The sequence below is a fragment of the Protobothrops mucrosquamatus genome, unplaced genomic scaffold (genome assembly GCF_001527695.2).
Source record: "Protobothrops mucrosquamatus isolate PMUCROS unplaced genomic scaffold, P.Mucros_1.0 scaffold854, whole genome shotgun sequence".
NCBI lineage: Eukaryota > Metazoa > Chordata > Lepidosauria > Squamata > Viperidae > Protobothrops > Protobothrops mucrosquamatus.
Window position 1 is genome coordinate 423,744 of NW_015387109.1, and position 20,284 is coordinate 444,027.

The window sequence follows — 20,284 nt, forward strand, 5'->3', positions numbered from 1 at the left end:
CCACACCCAGCCAATGGGCCACACCCACCCGGCACTCGATGATGCATAAGTGGGTTTTGGGTTGCAGTTTGGGCACTCAGTCTCTAAAAGGTTCGCCATCACTGACATAGAGCTTATGGTGAAGCATTGAAAGTTATGTGTAGGTCTGAACTTCTGTAAAAATTGAAGAACAATTTTCAAGAGGCCTTGAAGAAATCAAGGCAATGATTACCAGGAAGCTTATCTCTAATTCTTATTCTTTATATTTTTGGTAGGGGCATGTTTCAGCTTCATGGAATTTTAGCATCAATATAAATTTGATTACCAAAGTACAAAGATAAAGAATGTCAGTAGAAATTGATTTACATAAACTAATTTATTCAAACTTGTGGTCCTGAAAGATATGCAAATGGACAAAACGTTAGATCAGACTGACTAGAGATCAGACTTTAGGACAGGGGTAGTCAACCTTGGCTCTTTTATGACTCGTGGACTTCAACTCCCAGAATTCCTGAGCCAGCTAAGCTGGCTCAGGAATTCTGGGAATTGAAGTCCACGAGTCATAAAAGAGCCAAGGTTGACTACCCCTGCTTTAGGATAATGGAATTCTAGAAAACATGAGTTCTGAAGACCAGCTAATGAAAGAAGACTCTGAATCAACTAAGTGAATCTGCAGAATCCATTTTTGTTAATAGAAGCTGTCCCACTATAAATGACTGATGATGATGGTGTTCTGGAAACATCACAATAACTATTTTTTCAATTTCTTTAGAGATCTAATGCCCTACCCCCCCCCCCCCCAATGTTATCTCTTAATTCTGAGTGGAGGAGAGAAAAATACTGAGCATAGGTTTAGGAACTAACTAACTACCAGGGCTTTTTTGTTGTCGTCATAGAACGCCCAGAACGGAGTTCTGGCACCTTTTTTTTGATGGAACCTTGCAGGGTAGGCAAGACAGGTTGTATGACATGTGTGAGTTCCGGCACCTTTTTTTTTTTTTTTTTTACAAAAAAAGCACTGACTGTTACTATCCACTCAGATTTAATTAGATTTATACTACACTGCTCCTTCTTGCTTTCCCCTCGCCAGATCTACAAGGTTCTTGAGTCCGCTTGCAACCTGAATTGCTTCACCTCTGCTAAGCAGAGATTGAAAACATGCAAAGTATTTTTAAACGTAGTCTCTTTCATGAACTAGAGATCATGCTTACCAGCTGCTAAAGAAACACAGCATTGTTCTTTTTCTCCCATAATCTCATTCAGCCTGTAAGGGACATCCTTTAAGGCAGGAGACAGAGGTGGCAAAGATGGATATTTTCCTATTCCACACATCTGGACTGAGCCCAAGGAAAGATGTTTAACAAACGTTGAACCATTCTGGACAAAGCTATAATTAAAGCAACACCATTTCAAGTCCATACATTTTCCATACATTGTCAAGCTAGCAAAGAAGCACTGAAGATACAACAATAAAAAAAGTACAAGAGATAAACTATAACAGAAAAACCTGTATAATAATTTAAAAAAAATGACACTAGAATTACACTGAAACTTCAGTTTTCTGGATCTTGATGCAATGGATCCTATTTCCGCTGTGACTGACATTGCTTTTGTAATCATGTCAAATTAAATTTGCATTGATATATATCATTTCCATAATATTGTAATCATATGCATGCCTGCACGATAATGTTATCACAAAAATGCCACAAATATAGGTGATGACCTCTTTATGTCTTGGAAATTTATAAAGATATTTCCAATTTGTCCATTATAAAACTTTTGTATTATAATTAGAATCTTGGCAAAACAATATCTTTTGCCAACTTCCTAAGTGCTGTAAGAGAGGATATCAAATACATATCATCCTTGGAGAGAGCATTCCATAACCACACCACCTGTGTACAAAATAGTTAAACCTCTGACAATATGTAGGGCAGGCATGTCAAACTCATGACGTCGCGCGATGTATCGGGATTTTTTCCCCATTGTTGGCAATGGGGTGGGCGCGGTTTCAATGTGACGCATCTGGCCCATGGGCCGGTAGTTTGACATGCCTGATGTAGGGGATCAAAACATCCTCTCCTTTAAATAACTGGGCAGATTCATAATAAGTGAGATAATCAGGCCAGAAGCCATTTAGGCCTTTAAAAGCCAATATCAACTTTTTAAATTGTGCCTGATAACCAGTAAAATTCTTTCTGTGCAAGCTGTGTGTTATATTTGTACCACTGATTAATAGTTTAGTCACTGCATTTTCCATAGACAGCAATTTCCAATCACTTCTTAAGGGCATCCCCACATTGAGTATTGTGCAATGAAGAGCCTTGGGTGGCACAGTGGTTAGAATGCAGTATTGCAGGCTAATTCTGCCGACTGACAGCAGTTCGATTCTCATCGCCCCAAGGTTGACTCAGTCTTTCATCATTTCGAGGTTGGTAAAAGGACGACTTAGATTGTTGGGGGCAATGTGCTGACTCTGTAAACCACTTAGAGAGGACTGTAAAGCACTGTGAAGCGGTATATAAGTCTAAATGCTATTGCTATTGTAAACAAAGTATGGAAAGCTCTCAAGGTAGGCCAAATTAGGATCAGAACTGATGCACTAACTATAGCTCTGCAAACATGCTCTTCCTACAGCCATAGACAGTTGGAGATGGGGAGGCCTGAATCAGGAGTTTCCAGTCTTGAGAAGACTAATATATAAAAATAGCATCCTAAGGCCATCAACAGATTTATCACGTATCCATTAATTTGAAAGAGCAAAGTTTAAACTCTAAGAAATTACAGTTGGCAATCATAATTTAGATTTTTGGCTTAATTCTCATCTGCAATATAGTCTTTAATTTACCTAAGTCATAACTGGGAATCTTCTGCCAAGTCCAGCTAAGAGTAGATTTAGGAGTATGAATATCTAATTAACTGCTGCAATTGAGGCCTGACAGTTATGAATCAAGAAACAATCCCAAATTATGAACCTAGAATCCAACTTCATTACTGAAAATAGTTACTAAATCCAACAGTAATCTAGGGTTGTCTAGATTTAATTTCGGTTTCAAGATTAAGATAACATTTAAAGGTTCTGATTGTTTTCATCTAGTTGTTGAACAGTATCAATGACAAGATAAATCTTAAGGGGAACCACAGGTGAACAAACAATAGTCCCCAAGAAGCATCTTCATCAGATGTTCCAACAGAAGGACAGGAACCACCACAAATAGTGTATCCTACATATCCAATCCTTCCATGATAACACATTCACTGGTATCATGCACATTATATGATATTAAAAAAACCTCATTAGTTATGAACAGTATACTGACAGTTCACTGATCACATCAAATAAAAGATGTGTGAATGAGTTATCACTTATTAGTCACCTTACATTAAACTGACATTCTGTACTAAGTGAAACACATTATTTTTCACTGAGGATACTTGCATATACATTTGACTAAGTGTTACCAGGCAGAAATTAAGAGATGACTTACAGGAGATTATGTAAATTTGTTCTATTTTACTTTAATTAATATAGAAAATAAAGGAAATATTTTTTGAACGCAGAAGATTATCCCAGTGGCCATAATGAGTAACCTTGTGCTTTTAAAGAAAAACAGATGAAACATTCAGAAGTATATGCCACTCTCTGTGCTTGACACAATCCAGCAATATCATGTTCTAGCTTTCTATAGCTAGACTAATAAAAACATACCTGGACATCTGTTTCCACACCAAGTCAAGAAGTGTAGTATATGCACCCACTAATATGGCATCAAAATAACATGGAATGAGATAACGAGGGACCCGCTTCAAGTAGATAAACATTGCTTTCAGCCACTTCCCAACCTAATAGTTAAGGGAAACAAACTGTAGTACTAAATTTAAAACTGTAATTAATAACAAATGCTGAAAGTTACATTAATCCCTGTTAGATAATTGTGCAAAGTTTCCCAAATAATTTGTAAGCTTTCAAGTTTACAAGAAGAGTTCATCAGATAAGTTAATATATAACAAATGAATATCTATTTACAAAGAGAATTATTTTTGTGAAGTTTAACTTACATCAGAGCAAGTTCCAGCACGGGAAATTAAGCGATTGCTCACATAATCAATCATCCAATCTCCAGCTCTCAAATTACCACAGAAAGGATGGCCCAAGTCATTATTTGGTCGTATTTCTGCCATCACTGACATTATTCCTGAGGATCCACAGAAATATGGTTTTATAATACAGGTCATGACATGCATCATCATGTTATTTATTTATATACCTTCGATCAGGGGTGTCCAGCTTTGGCAACTTTATGACTTGCAGATTTCAACTCCCAGAATTCTCCAGCCAACCAATTCTGAGGGTTGAAGTCCACAAGTTATAAAGTTGCCAAGGTTGGACACCCCTGCCTTAATTCATACTGACTCATATTGAGATTTCAAAAACAAACAGCTTTGAAACTTATATATTTCTCAAAACGATAAAAATCTAAATTTAATTCAAAGAAAAATAAATTAGGACGTTTATATAGACTTAAAAAACACCTGTCTTTTAACAGTGTATTATGCTCCCTTCAGCTAGCCTACAAACTTATAAAAATCTTAATTTCTAAGGTGTAGGATTAAAAATATTCTGCAAAATTATCCTATATTCAGACATGACAACAAAAAATGTCATGGTTCTTAGATTTATGTCTAAATTTCACCATTTTATACTGTGATTTATGAGAATTTATCAAATAGGGATATTAAATCACAGTTTGAAGTTATTTTGAAAACTCACAATTTAAACTTACAAAAATTTATGGTTAGTTTGAAAAGTTTAAATAATCAATAATATATCATTCTCAAAAGAACAACTAGGGTTTACTATGTGTTAGCCCAGTAGCTTTGATTAATGTTCCAGTATTCTTCTGTTTTACTAACTTCTAGAGATCCTAGAAACTGAGAACTAAAACAAGATGGGAGTATCAAATATTGACCAAAAAAGATTGCATGGATTTTATTGGATCTATTTTACTTATAGCACAATATGTCATATGAGGTCCCCCAAGATACTTTTTTTGGCCCCTGAATCTGTGACCTAGATTTTTGACGGTTTCTGCTATTTTGAGATGGAAACATTCAAGAACTACAACACTGCTTTTCAAATAGGCTTGATGCAATTTTAAAAACAATGTTTTTAAATGTGTAGGCTTAATACAGTTTTAAAAACAAAACCCCAAATTCATCCTCTCACATAAAAAAGAGTGGGAGTGGGGGGGTGAATCAGAGAAGTCCCTGGCCCTGCTCACCCCAAAAAATGTGGACCCTGGCTAATAATAAAAGCATACAGAAAGTTAAAGTTTGAAATGAAATTAAAATATATTAATTATCAATTAGTTTGAGACAAAAACGTGTAGATTTCTTACCTTGAAGGCCTGCATATTTAAGAGGTGTCCAGTTTGGTATGTCATAACATCCTCCACCATCTTCTTGTTCTTCTGCATCACAACGATACAGTATCTGATTTAGGTCTGCTAATCTTAATTTTGATGCAATACTGAGAAAAAGCCATAAATTAGCTGTTACCAGCAGGCAAAGGTGGTGAGTATAATGTACGATCTATAGGTAGTTCTCAAATTATGACCATAATTGAGTTCAGTCATAAGTTGTTGTGGTCATAAATCAAGGCATCTTATCACTGGACCTGAATTTTCAACCTTTTTTGCAGTGGTCATTAAATGAACACCATGGTTGTTAAGCAAATCAATTTTCCCCGATGGGCAGTTTTTGCTAGAAACCGGAAGTAAGCTCCAAAACTGGTAAAAACTGTTGCAAATTGAGGTCATGTGACTGTGGACATTGCAAACAGCAGTAAAAGTGAGCCGGATGCCAAGCACCAAAAAATACAATTGTGTGACTCTGTGTTTGTATATGTGTGTCTATCATCCTAACTTTAAAAATGGATGATTAGTAGCTTTTGGAGGGTCTGTCATAACTTCGAAGGGTTGTTAAGCAATTGGTCTTAAGTCAAGGACTACATATATGTTGCTACATAATATCTAAGCCATAGTTCACAATAAAATGGATGAAATTGTATAGGGTTTTCTGCCTGAGCAGGGGGTTGGACTAGATGACCTCCAAAGTTCCTTCCAACTTATTATTATTATTATTATTATTATTATTATTATTATTATTATTATTATTATTATTATTATTATTATTATTATTATTATTATTATTATTCCTAAGATGTGGTAACAGGATGCATTCAAGACATAGGCACACTGCCGAATTCTCCAAGAATTCTCTCACCAGGTCTTATTCAACTCTTATCAAGAGCTGATTACAGATTGTCCATTACAGAGGCATGAAAGTGAAATCTTATTTTGTCATTCCAAAGTAAACATTTTGATCTCTTTATCCAGCTAAATCACGGATACGTATTATAGTTCAATCAATCGACAAAGGACAAAATAATGTGGCAATCATATGATTATACTAAAAATATTGCCTCTTGCACTACGGCTCCAAAAATATAATCTCTATCTGTTATTTGCTCAAGAAGAAAATGCAAAAAGCAGCTTTCCTCTGGGACTGAATTTGGATAGGTGGATTTCCCAGGACTGCAGTGGGGAGAAGGGAAGATTAAATTTCCACTCCCTCCCTGCTGTGATCGTGCGTTGGATGAATACATCCTACCAGTGACATTTAATGAAAAATACCCACATTTCTTACGCACAACTGTGATGACACATTCACCATAATATATAGTTCAGTCTTAGAGACAATAACACTCTTTGACAATAACACTCTTTGAACACTCTTGAACAAGATTGGCAAGAGGTCATTGCTAAGCACACTAATGCCAAAGTCTGAATCATCTGAATGAGACTTCCTTTCAAGAAATTGTGCACAGAATGTCTTAGTAACCATTATCTCTTTTGCTAAGGTCTAAAGCAGGGGTATTAAACCCGATCGTATCATGATGTATCGAGATTTGTTTTGCTCTTGCGGGGCTGAGGTGGGCGTGGCCTATGTGGGCCAGATGCAGCCCGTGGGCCAGATGTGGCCCATGGGCCGCATGTTTGACATGCCTGGTCTAAAGTATTAATGGCCAAAAGTAACATATTTATTGCCAAACATGCTATTGTCTTACTAATTCCTCATGACTGTTTTGAACACAGAGCAAGCAAGGAAGACATTTGCGTAGCTTTTTGTTAAGTTTCTTGTTAAAGTTTCAACTTAACTCTTCTTGTTAAGTTTCCACATAGAGACAAGCTTACATTGAAAAAGGGGTTTTCAGTATAGCTTCTGAACCATCATCAGGCAGACTTCCAGATTTAAAGTGAGGACTGAACTGGATTAGATGATTACGAAGTACTCCTACAGCATCTTGTGCCTTCGGATCAAGGCTAACTCTACAATAATAGCACCAAACAAGAGATGTTAGTCTTCCATTCCAATAAACTCCATTAAAATCCATCAAATATTTTGTACAATGGGTAGAAATAACTGCTATTTACCTAAATATGATCACGCTCCCAGGTGTAAGCTTTTCAAATTCTATTTCCTGAACAAATTCATTAGGACCTTTTGTGGCAACTGAAGCTTGCTTTATTATTTTACTTTCCGTGAGCTAACAAGAGAAGAAAAACAACTGAATGCAGGTAACTGTTAAAATTGCAGGGAGGGAGGGGGAGAGGGATANGAGAGAGAGAGAGAGAGAGAGAGAGAGAGAGAGAGAGAGAGAGAGAGAGAGAGAAAACTAACCTGTATGTGTTCTCTGAGTTCAACTGTATAGTCAGGCAACCCATTGATTGTATGATCATCCTTTTTATAAGGATCTGCATTTCTCTCAACAGTCCTAGCTTCAAGAACTACTTCTTCAATTTTGCCTATAGGGACAGTAAGAAAAAAGCAATTCTTATGCTACAGTGGGTAAACATGTCATAATTACAATTAGTAAAGGACACTGAGTAATAGCCAGCCATACAATACATGAGTTCTTTACTATTCATTAGCCACAATGCAAAATTGTCTGATTTCAGTTTTAAGAAGTTACTTAGTACCAATGAAGAGTAATCGTAGACTGTATCCAGGATGTGAGAGATGTGGTTATTACTGAACTCCAACTCAAGAACAGAAGTAAGGATTGAAGGTCATACGAATCCTATTGCATGGTTATTTGGCATACATTTGTATTTAAGTGTAAAACATCTATTTTTCTAATCTCACTTATTACTGTTTTATCCTCCTTTACATTCATTCTACATTCAACTCTGCAGTCCAAAATATTAACAAGCAGCAGTAGAAGTATTTAAAACCATTAACATAGAGTATAAATAAGGAATTATTTTATTTTAAGCTATCCAAAAGGTCCACCTTCCCTTAAACTCTCAGAGATATTCATATATTACATTATGTCATGCTGCCATATACAGGGGGTTTACATTACTTCTATATCATCTGATTACATGATGCAACCAGTCACATGATGGACAATGTAACTATTTTGGCGTATCTATACTTGCTTAATACTGTACTCTTAAAATTTTAAATTTTAGATACTAAAATGTTTCTCCAAAGGATGTTCATCCAAATATGGGTGATTGATGAGAAGCCCAAGGGTCCAAGATATTATATCTCAGTAAGTTGCCTCAATGTACTAAAATATCTCTACTGAATACAGATAGTCCTCGACTTATAACCATTTGTTTAGCTTCTGTTCAAAGCTACAGTGGAACTAAAAACTGAAAAAGTGACTTACAACCAGTCCTTGTGGTCACAATTGTTGCAGCATCCCCATAGTCAAGTGATCAAAATTCAGGCGTTTGGCAACTGACATGTATTTACATGTCATCCCAGGATCATGTGACTGCCATCTTACCAGCCAGCTTCTGACAAGCTAAATCCAACGGGGAAAGCCAGATTCGCTTTACAGCTGCACAATTCAATTAACAACTGTATGATTTGCTTAACAGGCATGGCCAAAAAAGGTAAAACTGAGTATGATTCACTTAACAACTGCCTTGCTTAGCAATGGAAATTTTGATCCCAATTCTGGTCCTAGGTCACGGACTATCTGTAGTAAAGTAACACATGTGTCTATCCACATGTTCCTGAGAGATGGCTCATTTATTCCAAGAACTCTAGGAAGAAGGATCATACCACGTAATATGGCCAACCATTAATACTGCCTGACAGTTCTGCTGGAAGGACAGAACAGAGATAGAAATAGCTGCTTGGGATTGATAAGGTTACCTGGAATACACATTTGAGGAACTTCTTGACTATAGACGGAAGTCTTGGGGTTTCTGAAAGCTGTTCGAGAAACAGCCACAACAGACTGATGTGTATTAGGGCAATGTCTGGTCACAGCCACAATATCTTCATCAACTTGGTCTACGAATACCTAAAAATGTATTTTGAAAAAAAATAAATAAGACGATGAGTATTTTTTAAATTAATACTACTCATGTCGCCATTCTCATTTAGGGCATCTTAAGGCAGTTGTCACAATTTTCAGAATCTACGAACAAGAGGACATTCATGATTGTCATGTGAAAGAGAGAAAGGTTGTGAGATACACAATCAGAAGAAATAATCATACAATTAGTTGATCAGTAACATCATTTTGGATTTTGGCTTTAAACGAACATTTAGAATCTCATTCCTTTAACCAAGATCATAAGAATTCTCTTTCATATAACTTGTTCCTAGTCATGGAAAAGCCAGTTACAGGCTTTCAGATAAATAAAATAATCATAATTCATTCAATATTAATAATCTATTTCTTGATTTACTTTTCTCGTAGCTGGACAAAAATTGGCAAAGCAAAACTTCAAATAAATCAGGATTCTGGTTTCCAGCCATGATTATAATAAGCCAGTATTCACAGAGAAGTAATTGTGGATTTAAATTATTTTGTTGCTGATAATTAACTACGGTATATTCTTAAGATCAGTCTGCTCATTAAGCTGACAATTATTTTATGATTTAGTCTGCTACATGAAGGCATTAAGCCATGGTGCCCAGCTCAACTGTTTCCAGTCTCCCATTTCTCCTAACCATAACACAAGCTGACCCAGTTCTTGCCTGATTAAATCCTTTAGCTCCCAGTTCTTGGTGTAATCTGTTGATAGCTAGCCTTCCTGCTATAATTCCAGTCTTGAAATTAACTTCACCAGGTTTTAACTGTGTTGCCGCTGGATTCCACTTTGCATAAAATCTTTCTTCAGAGACCACGGATATCTGGCAGTAAATGGAAAAAAAGTAATTCATCATCTTTTCTTTGCTCAAACTACTTCTTCAGACCATATTGTACATGTTTCAACATTTAAAACTTGTCTACATTGCTTTTTATAAATTTAAAAGTCAATTACAAAAAAATTAAAAAAGTTCAGTTAAAAGTCAGGAGCTTTAACATATGTGAAAAATGTTTCTAAGCACCTGGTTCAATAAAAATGGCTTTTGCTTGACATTAACAACTTGAATTAACACAGAACGTTTGCCCACTATAGAAGAATGGTCACTTAAAGTCTCAAATTTAGCAGAAATGGCTAAGATTTCCGCTTATTTGAAGGATCATTCACAAGAAAGATATATTTCGGTTTGGAGAAGATGGGTAGATTATATTGAGAGTAAATATGGTACTAAAAAATTTCATTTGGTTTTTGAGTAAATTTTAGAGTATCAATGTAGTTTATATGTTATAATAGGTTACTTATTTTTATTTATAATTATTAATATGTTATATTGTGTTTAATATTAGTATATTTGTTTTTTTCTCTCAATTTGCTACAATATCTAAACAATAAGATTATCAACTAATTACAATCTATCTTATACCAATAACATAACAATTGGGACACTAACCGAGACCCTTCACCCCCCCCCGAGGGAGGGGGGAGGGTAAGGGTGGGTTTTGGGGAGGGGGGAATTACATTGTAAAACTTTTATAAAATTTTCAATTAAAAAAACAACAACTTGAATGCTAATTATTTCACTCTGAAGAATGCCCATCTGCCCATGACTTTGGATTGATCAAATTATGAAGTGCTGGCATATCAGAATAAACACTCTGGAGAATCCTTGGTGCTCTCTGAGCTTGGAGCTTTTCTTGGAGATGTTTCATTAGAGCTGTGGTAGCACAGTGGTTAGAATGCAGTACTGCAGGCTAATTCTGCCGACTGCCAGGGGTTTGATGTTCACCGGCTCAAGGCTGACTCAGCCTTCCATTCTTCCAAGGTTGGTAAAATGATGACCCAGATTGTTTGGGGGCAATGTGCTGACTCTATAAACTGCTTAGAGAGGGCTATGAAGCGGTATATAAATCTAAGTGCTATTGCTTTTACCAAACCAGGTAATGTTATCAAATAAGGGTGACGTTTCATTCTCCAAGCTTGTGGGTTCGTTTCCGAACATTTTGTTTACTAGGCTAGGTAACATCTTCAGCCACGTTTAGGGAATGTCAGTGTCAGTGTTCTGTTTATAAGGGCTTCAAGTGTGGCTGTGTCAAGTGAGGGTCTTGTAATAAGTCAGGTATGAATTGTCAGTGAGAGGCTTGTGATGGGTCTTACGATAGGGAGGTTACTTTAGGTCAGGGTCATTGGGAGGTGAACTGCTGATGGGAGGATGGGGGCTTGAATGGGTTGGTTGAGGGTCAGTGCTGTCTCTGGCTGCCTGTGCAGTTGATCTGGATTCTGAGGGGTTCATAGGCTGGTTATAGGCCGATGTGTCTGTTGATGGAATTGCTTGTGGGGTGCTTCGATGAACTCACAAGCGTGGTGGGTGGTAGCGTGGCTGATGATTTTAATGTTGCCCAATTGAACTGGTGTTGTTTGGTGGGTAGAGATTAAGGATTTGGGTTTGTGGCGTTTGACTGCCACCCGGTGTTCGTGGAACCTGGTTTTTAATTGACATGATGTTTGTTGATTGCAATTGTTAGTTTATTTTGTAGATTACATTGTTTCTTTCATCCTTCTGTCACTTGTCTTTGGTTCTGGATAATTCCTGGCGGAGTGTGGCTGTGGGTTTGTGTGCTATTGCTATGCCTATGTATTGCTATTCCCATCTTATGTGTAACATTTGATGATGTTACCCAGTTTGGTAATAAAATGTCTGTAAGAAAATAACCGAGCTCAGAGAGCACCAAGGACCCCACCATTCAACCCGGAGCTACAAATATTCTCTTCTATAAACACTCTTTCAAGTATTTGTGGCTAAGATGTTTGAGTTCTGATAAGCACTAGTAGTTTTATTTCCCCCCCCAATAATAGTTATCTTATATTAATAGCTTTATTTTTCATGTACTTATAACTTAGGTGCAGGACCAACATTCTGACTTGTCTATAAATAGGTCATGAGTGAAGCTTGTAGGACTGGTGAAACAACCTGAGTGAGCAAGACCAATCAAAATAATTATCCCTAGCTGCTATACTAAAACTTGAGAAACTTAGTAGTAATTCTACGCATATCACACTACAATAATATAAACAGGATATTATTGGAACCTGCATCAACACTGTGTTATCATCCCAACATGTACAAGAAGCGCCCTGTTTACAAACACACCTGATGTGGCACTAGTTCATCGTACCCTCTAGTACTTCCTGTAGCACAGCAAGCCATGGAAACGATCGTTGAGCTGGGAAGGGCATCATAAGCAGATCGATGCTAGCAATAAGAAATAGGGATACAAAGGTCAAAGCAGTTCTGAATTCCAGGAAATCCTTCTTTCTGCTCTAGGCTCTAGGCTCCATCCCAGGACATTTCCTTAAGAACTTCACAAACATTTGGAAGTAGAAGGAATCCCATAACAATAAAGTCAACTCATGTTGATCATGAATAACAGGATTTAATCCAATGCATCTGAGAATGTGGGTTGAGAAAGGCTGCCATGTGTAACATATAAAAAATGCTGAATACTGGAAAAGAAGTGAGGTAGTTTTTTTTTATGTTCATGACTACATGCCATCCAGCAGAGCATGGAAAATAAGCCAAATTGATATCCTAAAGTTCCCTCAATCCTTTGCCTTAGGTAGCACACTTGCTAGGTAATGGGAACTGATGTCCAGATTATTTATACGTAATTTTACTAATGCTGATTTATAAATTTGGCACTCAGGAAAAGTACATGGTGGAATGCAGGAGTAAGGTAATAGTCTATAGCTTCCACATATCTCATTCACATGAGACTTAAGACACATTATTTGCTGCTTCAGTTCACATGATATATCCTATCTGTATGCAAAATAAGGAAGATATCTCTTAAGCTCTGTTTCACAGAAATTTTGTATGTTGGAAATCTAGAATCAACAAGGCAATCTACTCTGGGCTCCAGATCAATTAAGAAATCTAGGCTTAATTGATCTGGGCTCCAGATCATTTAAGACAGTGGTTCTCAACCTTTTTAATGCCGTAACCCCCAACCGGTCGTAAGTCGAGGACTAAACCGGTCGTACATCGAGGACTAAACCGGTCGTAAGTCGAGGACTAAACCGGTCGTAAGTCGAGGACTACCCAACCGGTCGTAAGTCGAGGACTTTCCCTGCCTGGGAGCGCCACGCATGCGTGGTTCTGCCCCCTGCGCCGGCCGAGGCGTAGCTGGCAAGCGGCAGAGACGGAGCAGGCCGACCACCAGCTGGCTCAGCCCAAGGGAAGTAAGGCACCCGCCGGAAAAGGGGAAAAAATGGCGGACAGCCTTGCTTGGCGACCCCCGTGAAATGATCGATCGACCCCAAATGGGGTCGCGACCCATAGGTTGAGAACCGCTGATTTAAGAAATTAAGAAATATAGAGGTAGACCATTTTCACAGAGGACTGCCCAGCCTCTGCTTGAAAAAAAAATCAACAAAACAGCTGTCTGCATTGTTTATTTGTTATAAGCAGAAAAAGCTCACAGGCTATTAAAAAAAGAACTAGAAGATCAGAAAGACGGCTATAGTAAAACGTATTACCCAGATTGCTATATAAAACTTTCATTTGTTGCTCTTGTAATAGGGCAAACCATTTGGACATGTGGTAACCCCAGTACCATACAGCTTATTAAACATGAAGAGGCAGGAGCCCCAGGAAAGGAGCGCAACATACTACTGGAGGGTGGGGTGCCATGGCCTAATGCTGGGGAGTGTGGGCAGGCTGTTGGGTACATGCTGCATAGCACAAGTATCTAGGCACTTGGACTAGACACGCATTACAGAGCCATGGACACGGGATCCCTGGAATCTCAAACTCCATCGTGGGGATCCTTGGAAGAAAAAGTGGTGCAAATGAAAGTCCCACATTGACTTTGTTTATGGGAAGCTGGCAGGGAAGGTCACAAATGGAGAACATGTGAATGCATCTAAGCCTTCCATTACACTGCACAGTGTTTAAGCTTTAAGTGTGAGCTGGTTGTCAAGTGCCCAAATTGTAATCACATGATTATGGGGATGCTGTGAAAGCCAGAACTTTGAGGACCGGTCTTGGGTACCACTTCTTTACTGCTATTCTAACTTTGAAAGATTGCTGAACGGGTCTTGATAACCTGAGAACTACCTGTATTTGTGTTTCAAGTTTAATTTGCATTCAACATTCACATTAAAACATAATTTTTAGTATAAAATTAAAAGTCCACTCATATTAAAACAGGATTACGTCTTTATGAACGTCTATATCAGTGTTTCTCGACCTCAGCAGCTTGAAGATGTATGGATTTCAACTCCCAGAATTCCTCAGCCAGCATGGCTGGCTGGGGAATTCTGGGAGTTGAAGTCCATACATCTTCAAGCTGCTGCGGTCGAGAAACACTGGTCTATATAAAGGAGTCTTTATGAAGGAGTCAAAACATGGATTATGCTACTCAATACATAATATTTATCAGATCTTTAAAGTGATGCCTTAAACAACCAGACAGCACTACAGTACCAATGCTTACCTCAATTGGACATTCATTATCATGTGTTATGTCCATGAAGAGTGCATGTGCAATAGCAGGTGTTAAAGGCCTCAAACGTGGCTGGACGAAAGATCCAACAGGTTCTCCACCAAAGCGGTAGACCAACCTGCCCTCCTCATGGCTATTGTAGGCACTCATTGCTTCTGCAGAACAACAAAACCAATCCCTTTAAATGGACATTGATTTCTAGAATCATTCATCAGAACATGGAATTTTCAGAACTTATTAAGTCATGTTAATAGTCATTCAGGCCATAAGCCGCAATCTGTGATCAGCCAACAGAAACATGTATTACACACAGGTCATATGGAAGCTCTGCTTTCCTTGAGTCCCAAAACATGCACAATCCAAGACCTTATCAAGTCAGTGTATGCTATGTTTATGATTTTTCTGACTAAAGGATTTAAAGAACAATAAAATATCTTTTTGATGGGATTTCCACTTTCGGCATAACTGGTAGTGATGCGGGACTTCATGTACACTATCTTGAAGTTAAAATCTATGGGTATTGGAATGATAAAAGAAGCATTTGAGCAAGCCTAAAGCCTCATAGTCCAACATGATTGTATTTATCAATCACAACTATCATGTAGTTTAATATATCTCAAAAGCAACATAGACAGTCTCTTGGTCATCTTAATCAAATGATTGATAATGTGCCACATCCCTCCCATTTCCTACCCTATCAAGCATCTAGCAATGTCAACATGAAGTTTAAATGTGGTTAATTCCATATCCCTTGAGTTATTTTTAAAATAATAAAGGTAGGATAAAAATCAAATGAATGAATGAATGAAATGAATACATACATAGATACTTAAGCAGGCTTTGCTTTTTTCAATCAACAGTGAATGTGGCACAGTTCCAATATATCCAAACCACTATAACACGTTTTACAAACCATGTTAAAGTAATGCCTTATAATCTATGAATATAGCCAAGTATCTGACCTGACCAAATACCTTATTCCTTATCTTTTAGTTATGATTAGGGAGATAAAGCACATCACATCTACACCAAACAAGATATACAATACACATTGTTCATATGAGATATAGTACAACATTTATACAAAGTTATCTCCCTATTCATTATTTTGTTGACCTATGAGAAAGTAATCACCACTACTTCCATCTAATTTTCATCTATAATAATGATGAAACAATAGCATCACATGTTTATAAAAAAGGAAGGCACATTCACGTTCTTCACTCACAGCAAATCATGCATAGTAAAAGACTAAATAAAACAGCAATTTAAAGCAAGCCTACCTCTTATTAAAGAATTAATGCCCAATTTATTCACAAAGACATTGTCCAGCTCTTCACTTCCAGTGAACAGTTCAGCCACTATATACAAGTTGGGGCGTAATTTTCTAGCCGTGTCCATCATATACTGCAAGAAGCACAGCCAAGGAAGCCACAGATAGGAAAATGCAGAACAGCAAGAAAAAAAAGAATGCAAAGCTAGGCATGGATTTGGAGATCAGGGAAAAATGCCATGCGGCAAAACCAAATTAGGAAGCCAAAGGTTTAAAGAACCAAAAAGGCTCAGTTATGAAGATTCAAGAAAGTTAGCCCAAGGCAATGAATGAAGAATGAGACGGAAGAGAAAAAAAAATCAAAAGGAGAGAGGGAAAGGTGTTTGAATTGGCCAAGGATACAAGAATACATACAAATAAAAAGACAAAATTAGTTCCACATAGAGACTTTGACTTTATATAAACACAGCAATCCTGCAACAAACCTTTCAAGCATTTTTTTTAGTGGTACCTCTAATCAGACTGGTAATTCCTAGGCAGTTGACAAAGACATTGTCAATGACCTCGCTGCCAGTGAAGAGTTCAGCTATCACATAAAGATTAGGTCTGACCGACCTGGCTGCTGCCAGCATTTCCTATAGATTGTAACATATTTTTCTTTTTTTAAAAAAAGTTTCTTACAGCATGTGCTTTTCTGACAAATATAGGACATCCAGTCCATTATTCTCTAATTACTATGGTTTCCATAATAATAACAACATATAAAGATCGTAAAAACATAAATTAAAATGGGAAGAATGATAGAGACATATCTACATAACTTTTTGATTCAAACAGTGCAGCACGGGCAGTCCTCATTTAACAACAGTGGTCCAGTGACTGTTAAAATCTTGTTGACAGCACTGAACAAATGGTACTGATGACTTGCAGTGATTCGCTTATCAGTGGTAACTGGGATCTTCCAGATCTGCCATTGCTAAGTCGTGCAATGTCGCTTTTTACAACTGGATGCTTAGCAACAGGAACTCCAGGCCCAATTAATGTCATTAAGTGAGGACCACCTATATAATATAGTATTCTAGTTATGTTTAAAGTTAACCAGGCTTTTTAGAATCATAATTTGCATGCCAAGGTCAAATTCTGCTTAGCCTGAATCCTAGTTAGAATTTAAATGTGCATTTTCATTAAATAACTTACATCTGCAATCCCATTTCTTCATAAAAAAATCTCAGCAGCAGCATCCCTATTTATTCTGACAATAACCCACAAAACTGAGAGGGATAACCCAACATCATCTATTGAGAACCATTCACTAAGCCGTGGTGGTACAAAAGTTAGAATGCAGTATTGCAGGCTAATTTTGCCCACTGCCAGAAGTTCGATCCTGGTGGGCTCAAGGCCTTGCATCCTTCCGAGGTCGGTAAAATGAGGACCCAGATTGTTGGGGGCAATATGCTGACTCTGTAAACCGTTTAGAGAGGGCTGTAAAGTACTGTGAAGTGGTATACAAGTCTAAGTGCAATTGCTATTGCTATTCAGTAAAGAGAGTACCTGGGTCTCCCTATTCTAACACTGAACGCAGAGTTCTTCAGATGTTTTGAATTTCAATCTATTGCTACAGATCATGCTGGCTTTGTTTGAAGGCTAACGAAGTTGAGGACATTAGGTTATCTTCCCCTGTTTAATTTTGCTTCATGGAAAAAAGCATTAAATCATGGTTAAAAGCAAATCATGTGAAGCAGACTATAAGGGGGAAAAAGCGGTTACGTCTTATGGCACAATTTGCAGATGAGAAAGTGAATTTGCTAAGGTCAGATTAGTTGTACTTATCTTACGGTACACTGCTTTCAATAGCATTTAATCAGGGTTATCTTTTTAGATAAGCTTAATTTTAACATTTTAGGTATATCCAAACAGGTGATCTTCTCCTGTAAAAGCCTCATATTACACTAGATTCAGGTTCTTTTACTCAAAAATGTGAGCATTTTTAGAATGATACCAACATAACTGAAGCGGCATTCTACTATTGCAGGATCACTATGATGTCTCAGATTAAACCATTACCTGCAATACAAGTCTAATAACTGTAGCTTACCTTGCACGATTACTGTAAAAATGACTAAGGAAGATGTCAAAGTTATCATCTGCATCTGCTATGGATATATTTTTTCTAATATCACAAATAACTATGTATAAATGTATTTTTCTATACCTCAGCCACATGAAGAGGAGTAGAGTGGCAATTGTCAAGACGTACTCCATGGAAATATTTGGCAGTAATTTCAGTATATTTTTTCATGTGAGCCCAAAGATATGGGCAGTCTTCTGGTTTATTCCCATAACGCAGCTTGACGCTATCACCCCAGCAAATAAGTTCTCTTCTAAGGTAGACATTTGAGCCTATATAAAGGAAAATCTAATTTAGGTACAATGTAGTAATTGTGGTTTCAATATTCTTACTCATTTTAAATTATTTTAATTTAGTTTTATAGTAATCTTTTTAAAAAAAATTACAATTGTAACAATAAAAATTAACAGTCCATTCAAATAATATCTCAGAACTTGATTTTTTTTTTATTTTGTTCTCACAAAATTCTTAATGTTCTTCTATGTTCTTAAAAACTTTTAACAAGCCTCTTTTGTAAATCCAATGTAGAAAATTTTATCCAGGTCATTCTCTTGGTTATCCCTTTTAATTATAGACATCGGTACTGGGTAGGCAGAAAAAAAAATTGGAGAGTCTTTCAAAATCAATTCAACTTGATACATAAATTACAAAAGATGTAATTTGTGTGTCAGTTGAATACACAACTGAACGGCTGAAATTAATTAATCCTTGGCAGACATCATCTAAACTAAATTATGGATGAAGGCTATTAAAAAAAAATGCTTTATTCAAGTAGTTCAATCAACCAAGAAAGATCACAAACCTGGTTCAGCAAAATTTCTCAGAGGATCATCTCCCATCACCCAACCATTATGGGCCATAAAATAACTTGCTTTGTTAGGCTGATGCATCATAACTTCCTCTTCGTCCAGGGTTAGTTCTTTAAATGGGTAAGTAAAGTACCTGCAACATGCAATAATTACCTTGCCGAACAATGAAGTGGATATTGATAAACACCTAGTAAATTACTTCAAGAGGAATAATTACATGTATAATATTGCAAGAATACACAAGTACTGTTTTTTTCCCTAACCAACTTAATAATGTTGATTTTTTTTCTCTTCCAGCTTATAGTTCTCTTTCTACAGCTGAATTATGGATATAGTTATCTACATCCTAATAGATATCATCACATGGAATAGATCTAAATGACTAGTCTGTTATTGTATTTTAACTTTCAAAACTAGAAACATACTATTAACATATTTTTGTTACTTAATTGTATAGGTCAGCCAAATCTGTTCATGAGTTTAATTTCCCCTATGCATTCAAACATTTTTGTTTTATTGAAAGAACCTGAAATCATTACTAAATGTCCTTCAAATAGGCCATCATCACAAGGAATGTTGAAAAAAAATCATATGAAAATAATATTAAATAGCAATTTCAGAAATAATATTATATTATTTATATATAAAATTATATATATATATATATATATATATATTATAATATTATTTAATTATTTAATTTCAAATATTTAAAAATGCACTATTGGATACTATCAATGCAGTTAAGATAGCTGTCTATTTTTTACAGGTACAATATTTATGCTCACATCTTCAACAACATCGAGGACTAAATTCTAACTTCACTGGCTATGTTTTAGTAACCATATTATCAGAAGTTGGAAATTTAGTTAATTAAGATGAACTAGAATATAAAACCAAGGTTTAAAGCTAAATTAAAATTATGGCTTGTTTTAAATCTGATAATCCTTGCTTAGAAAAATTGGAAAAATCTGACTTAATTGCTGGTTAAGGTGGAATAGACCTTCTCAGTTGCTGACCCTACCCACTGGAGTAGCATTTGTATGAAATCTATGGGTTTTTTTCAGAAGGACCTGGAGCAGAATGATTGTGATGGGCTTATGCTGTTCCCTGCTATGGATCTATACAGTAGTTCTCGACTTACCACCATTCGTTTAGTGACTCTTTGAAGTTACAACAGCACTGAAAAAAGT

The 20,284-nt window shown here is 36.7% G+C and overlaps 1 protein-coding gene across 1 annotated transcript in view; it reads right to left on the reverse strand.

The window, feature by feature from the left end:
* The window catches only part of AGL (amylo-alpha-1, 6-glucosidase, 4-alpha-glucanotransferase), a 45,671-nt gene that overhangs the window by 15,949 nt on the left and 9,438 nt on the right, over positions 1 to 20,284 (reverse strand). The window contains exons 10-23 of the mRNA XM_015819055.1: positions 19,085 to 19,224; positions 18,367 to 18,554; positions 16,165 to 16,288; positions 14,873 to 15,036; positions 12,529 to 12,630; positions 10,051 to 10,206; positions 9,217 to 9,367; positions 7,726 to 7,850; positions 7,479 to 7,591; positions 7,239 to 7,373; positions 5,382 to 5,512; positions 4,042 to 4,178; positions 3,692 to 3,825; positions 1,191 to 1,366 (exon numbers count right to left, since the gene is read on the reverse strand). Coding sequence (XP_015674541.1) covers positions 1,191 to 1,366; positions 3,692 to 3,825; positions 4,042 to 4,178; positions 5,382 to 5,512; positions 7,239 to 7,373; positions 7,479 to 7,591; positions 7,726 to 7,850; positions 9,217 to 9,367; positions 10,051 to 10,206; positions 12,529 to 12,630; positions 14,873 to 15,036; positions 16,165 to 16,288; positions 18,367 to 18,554; positions 19,085 to 19,224 — 1,976 coding nt within the window. The remainder of the gene's footprint in view (positions 1 to 1,190; positions 1,367 to 3,691; positions 3,826 to 4,041; positions 4,179 to 5,381; positions 5,513 to 7,238; positions 7,374 to 7,478; positions 7,592 to 7,725; positions 7,851 to 9,216; positions 9,368 to 10,050; positions 10,207 to 12,528; positions 12,631 to 14,872; positions 15,037 to 16,164; positions 16,289 to 18,366; positions 18,555 to 19,084; positions 19,225 to 20,284) is intronic.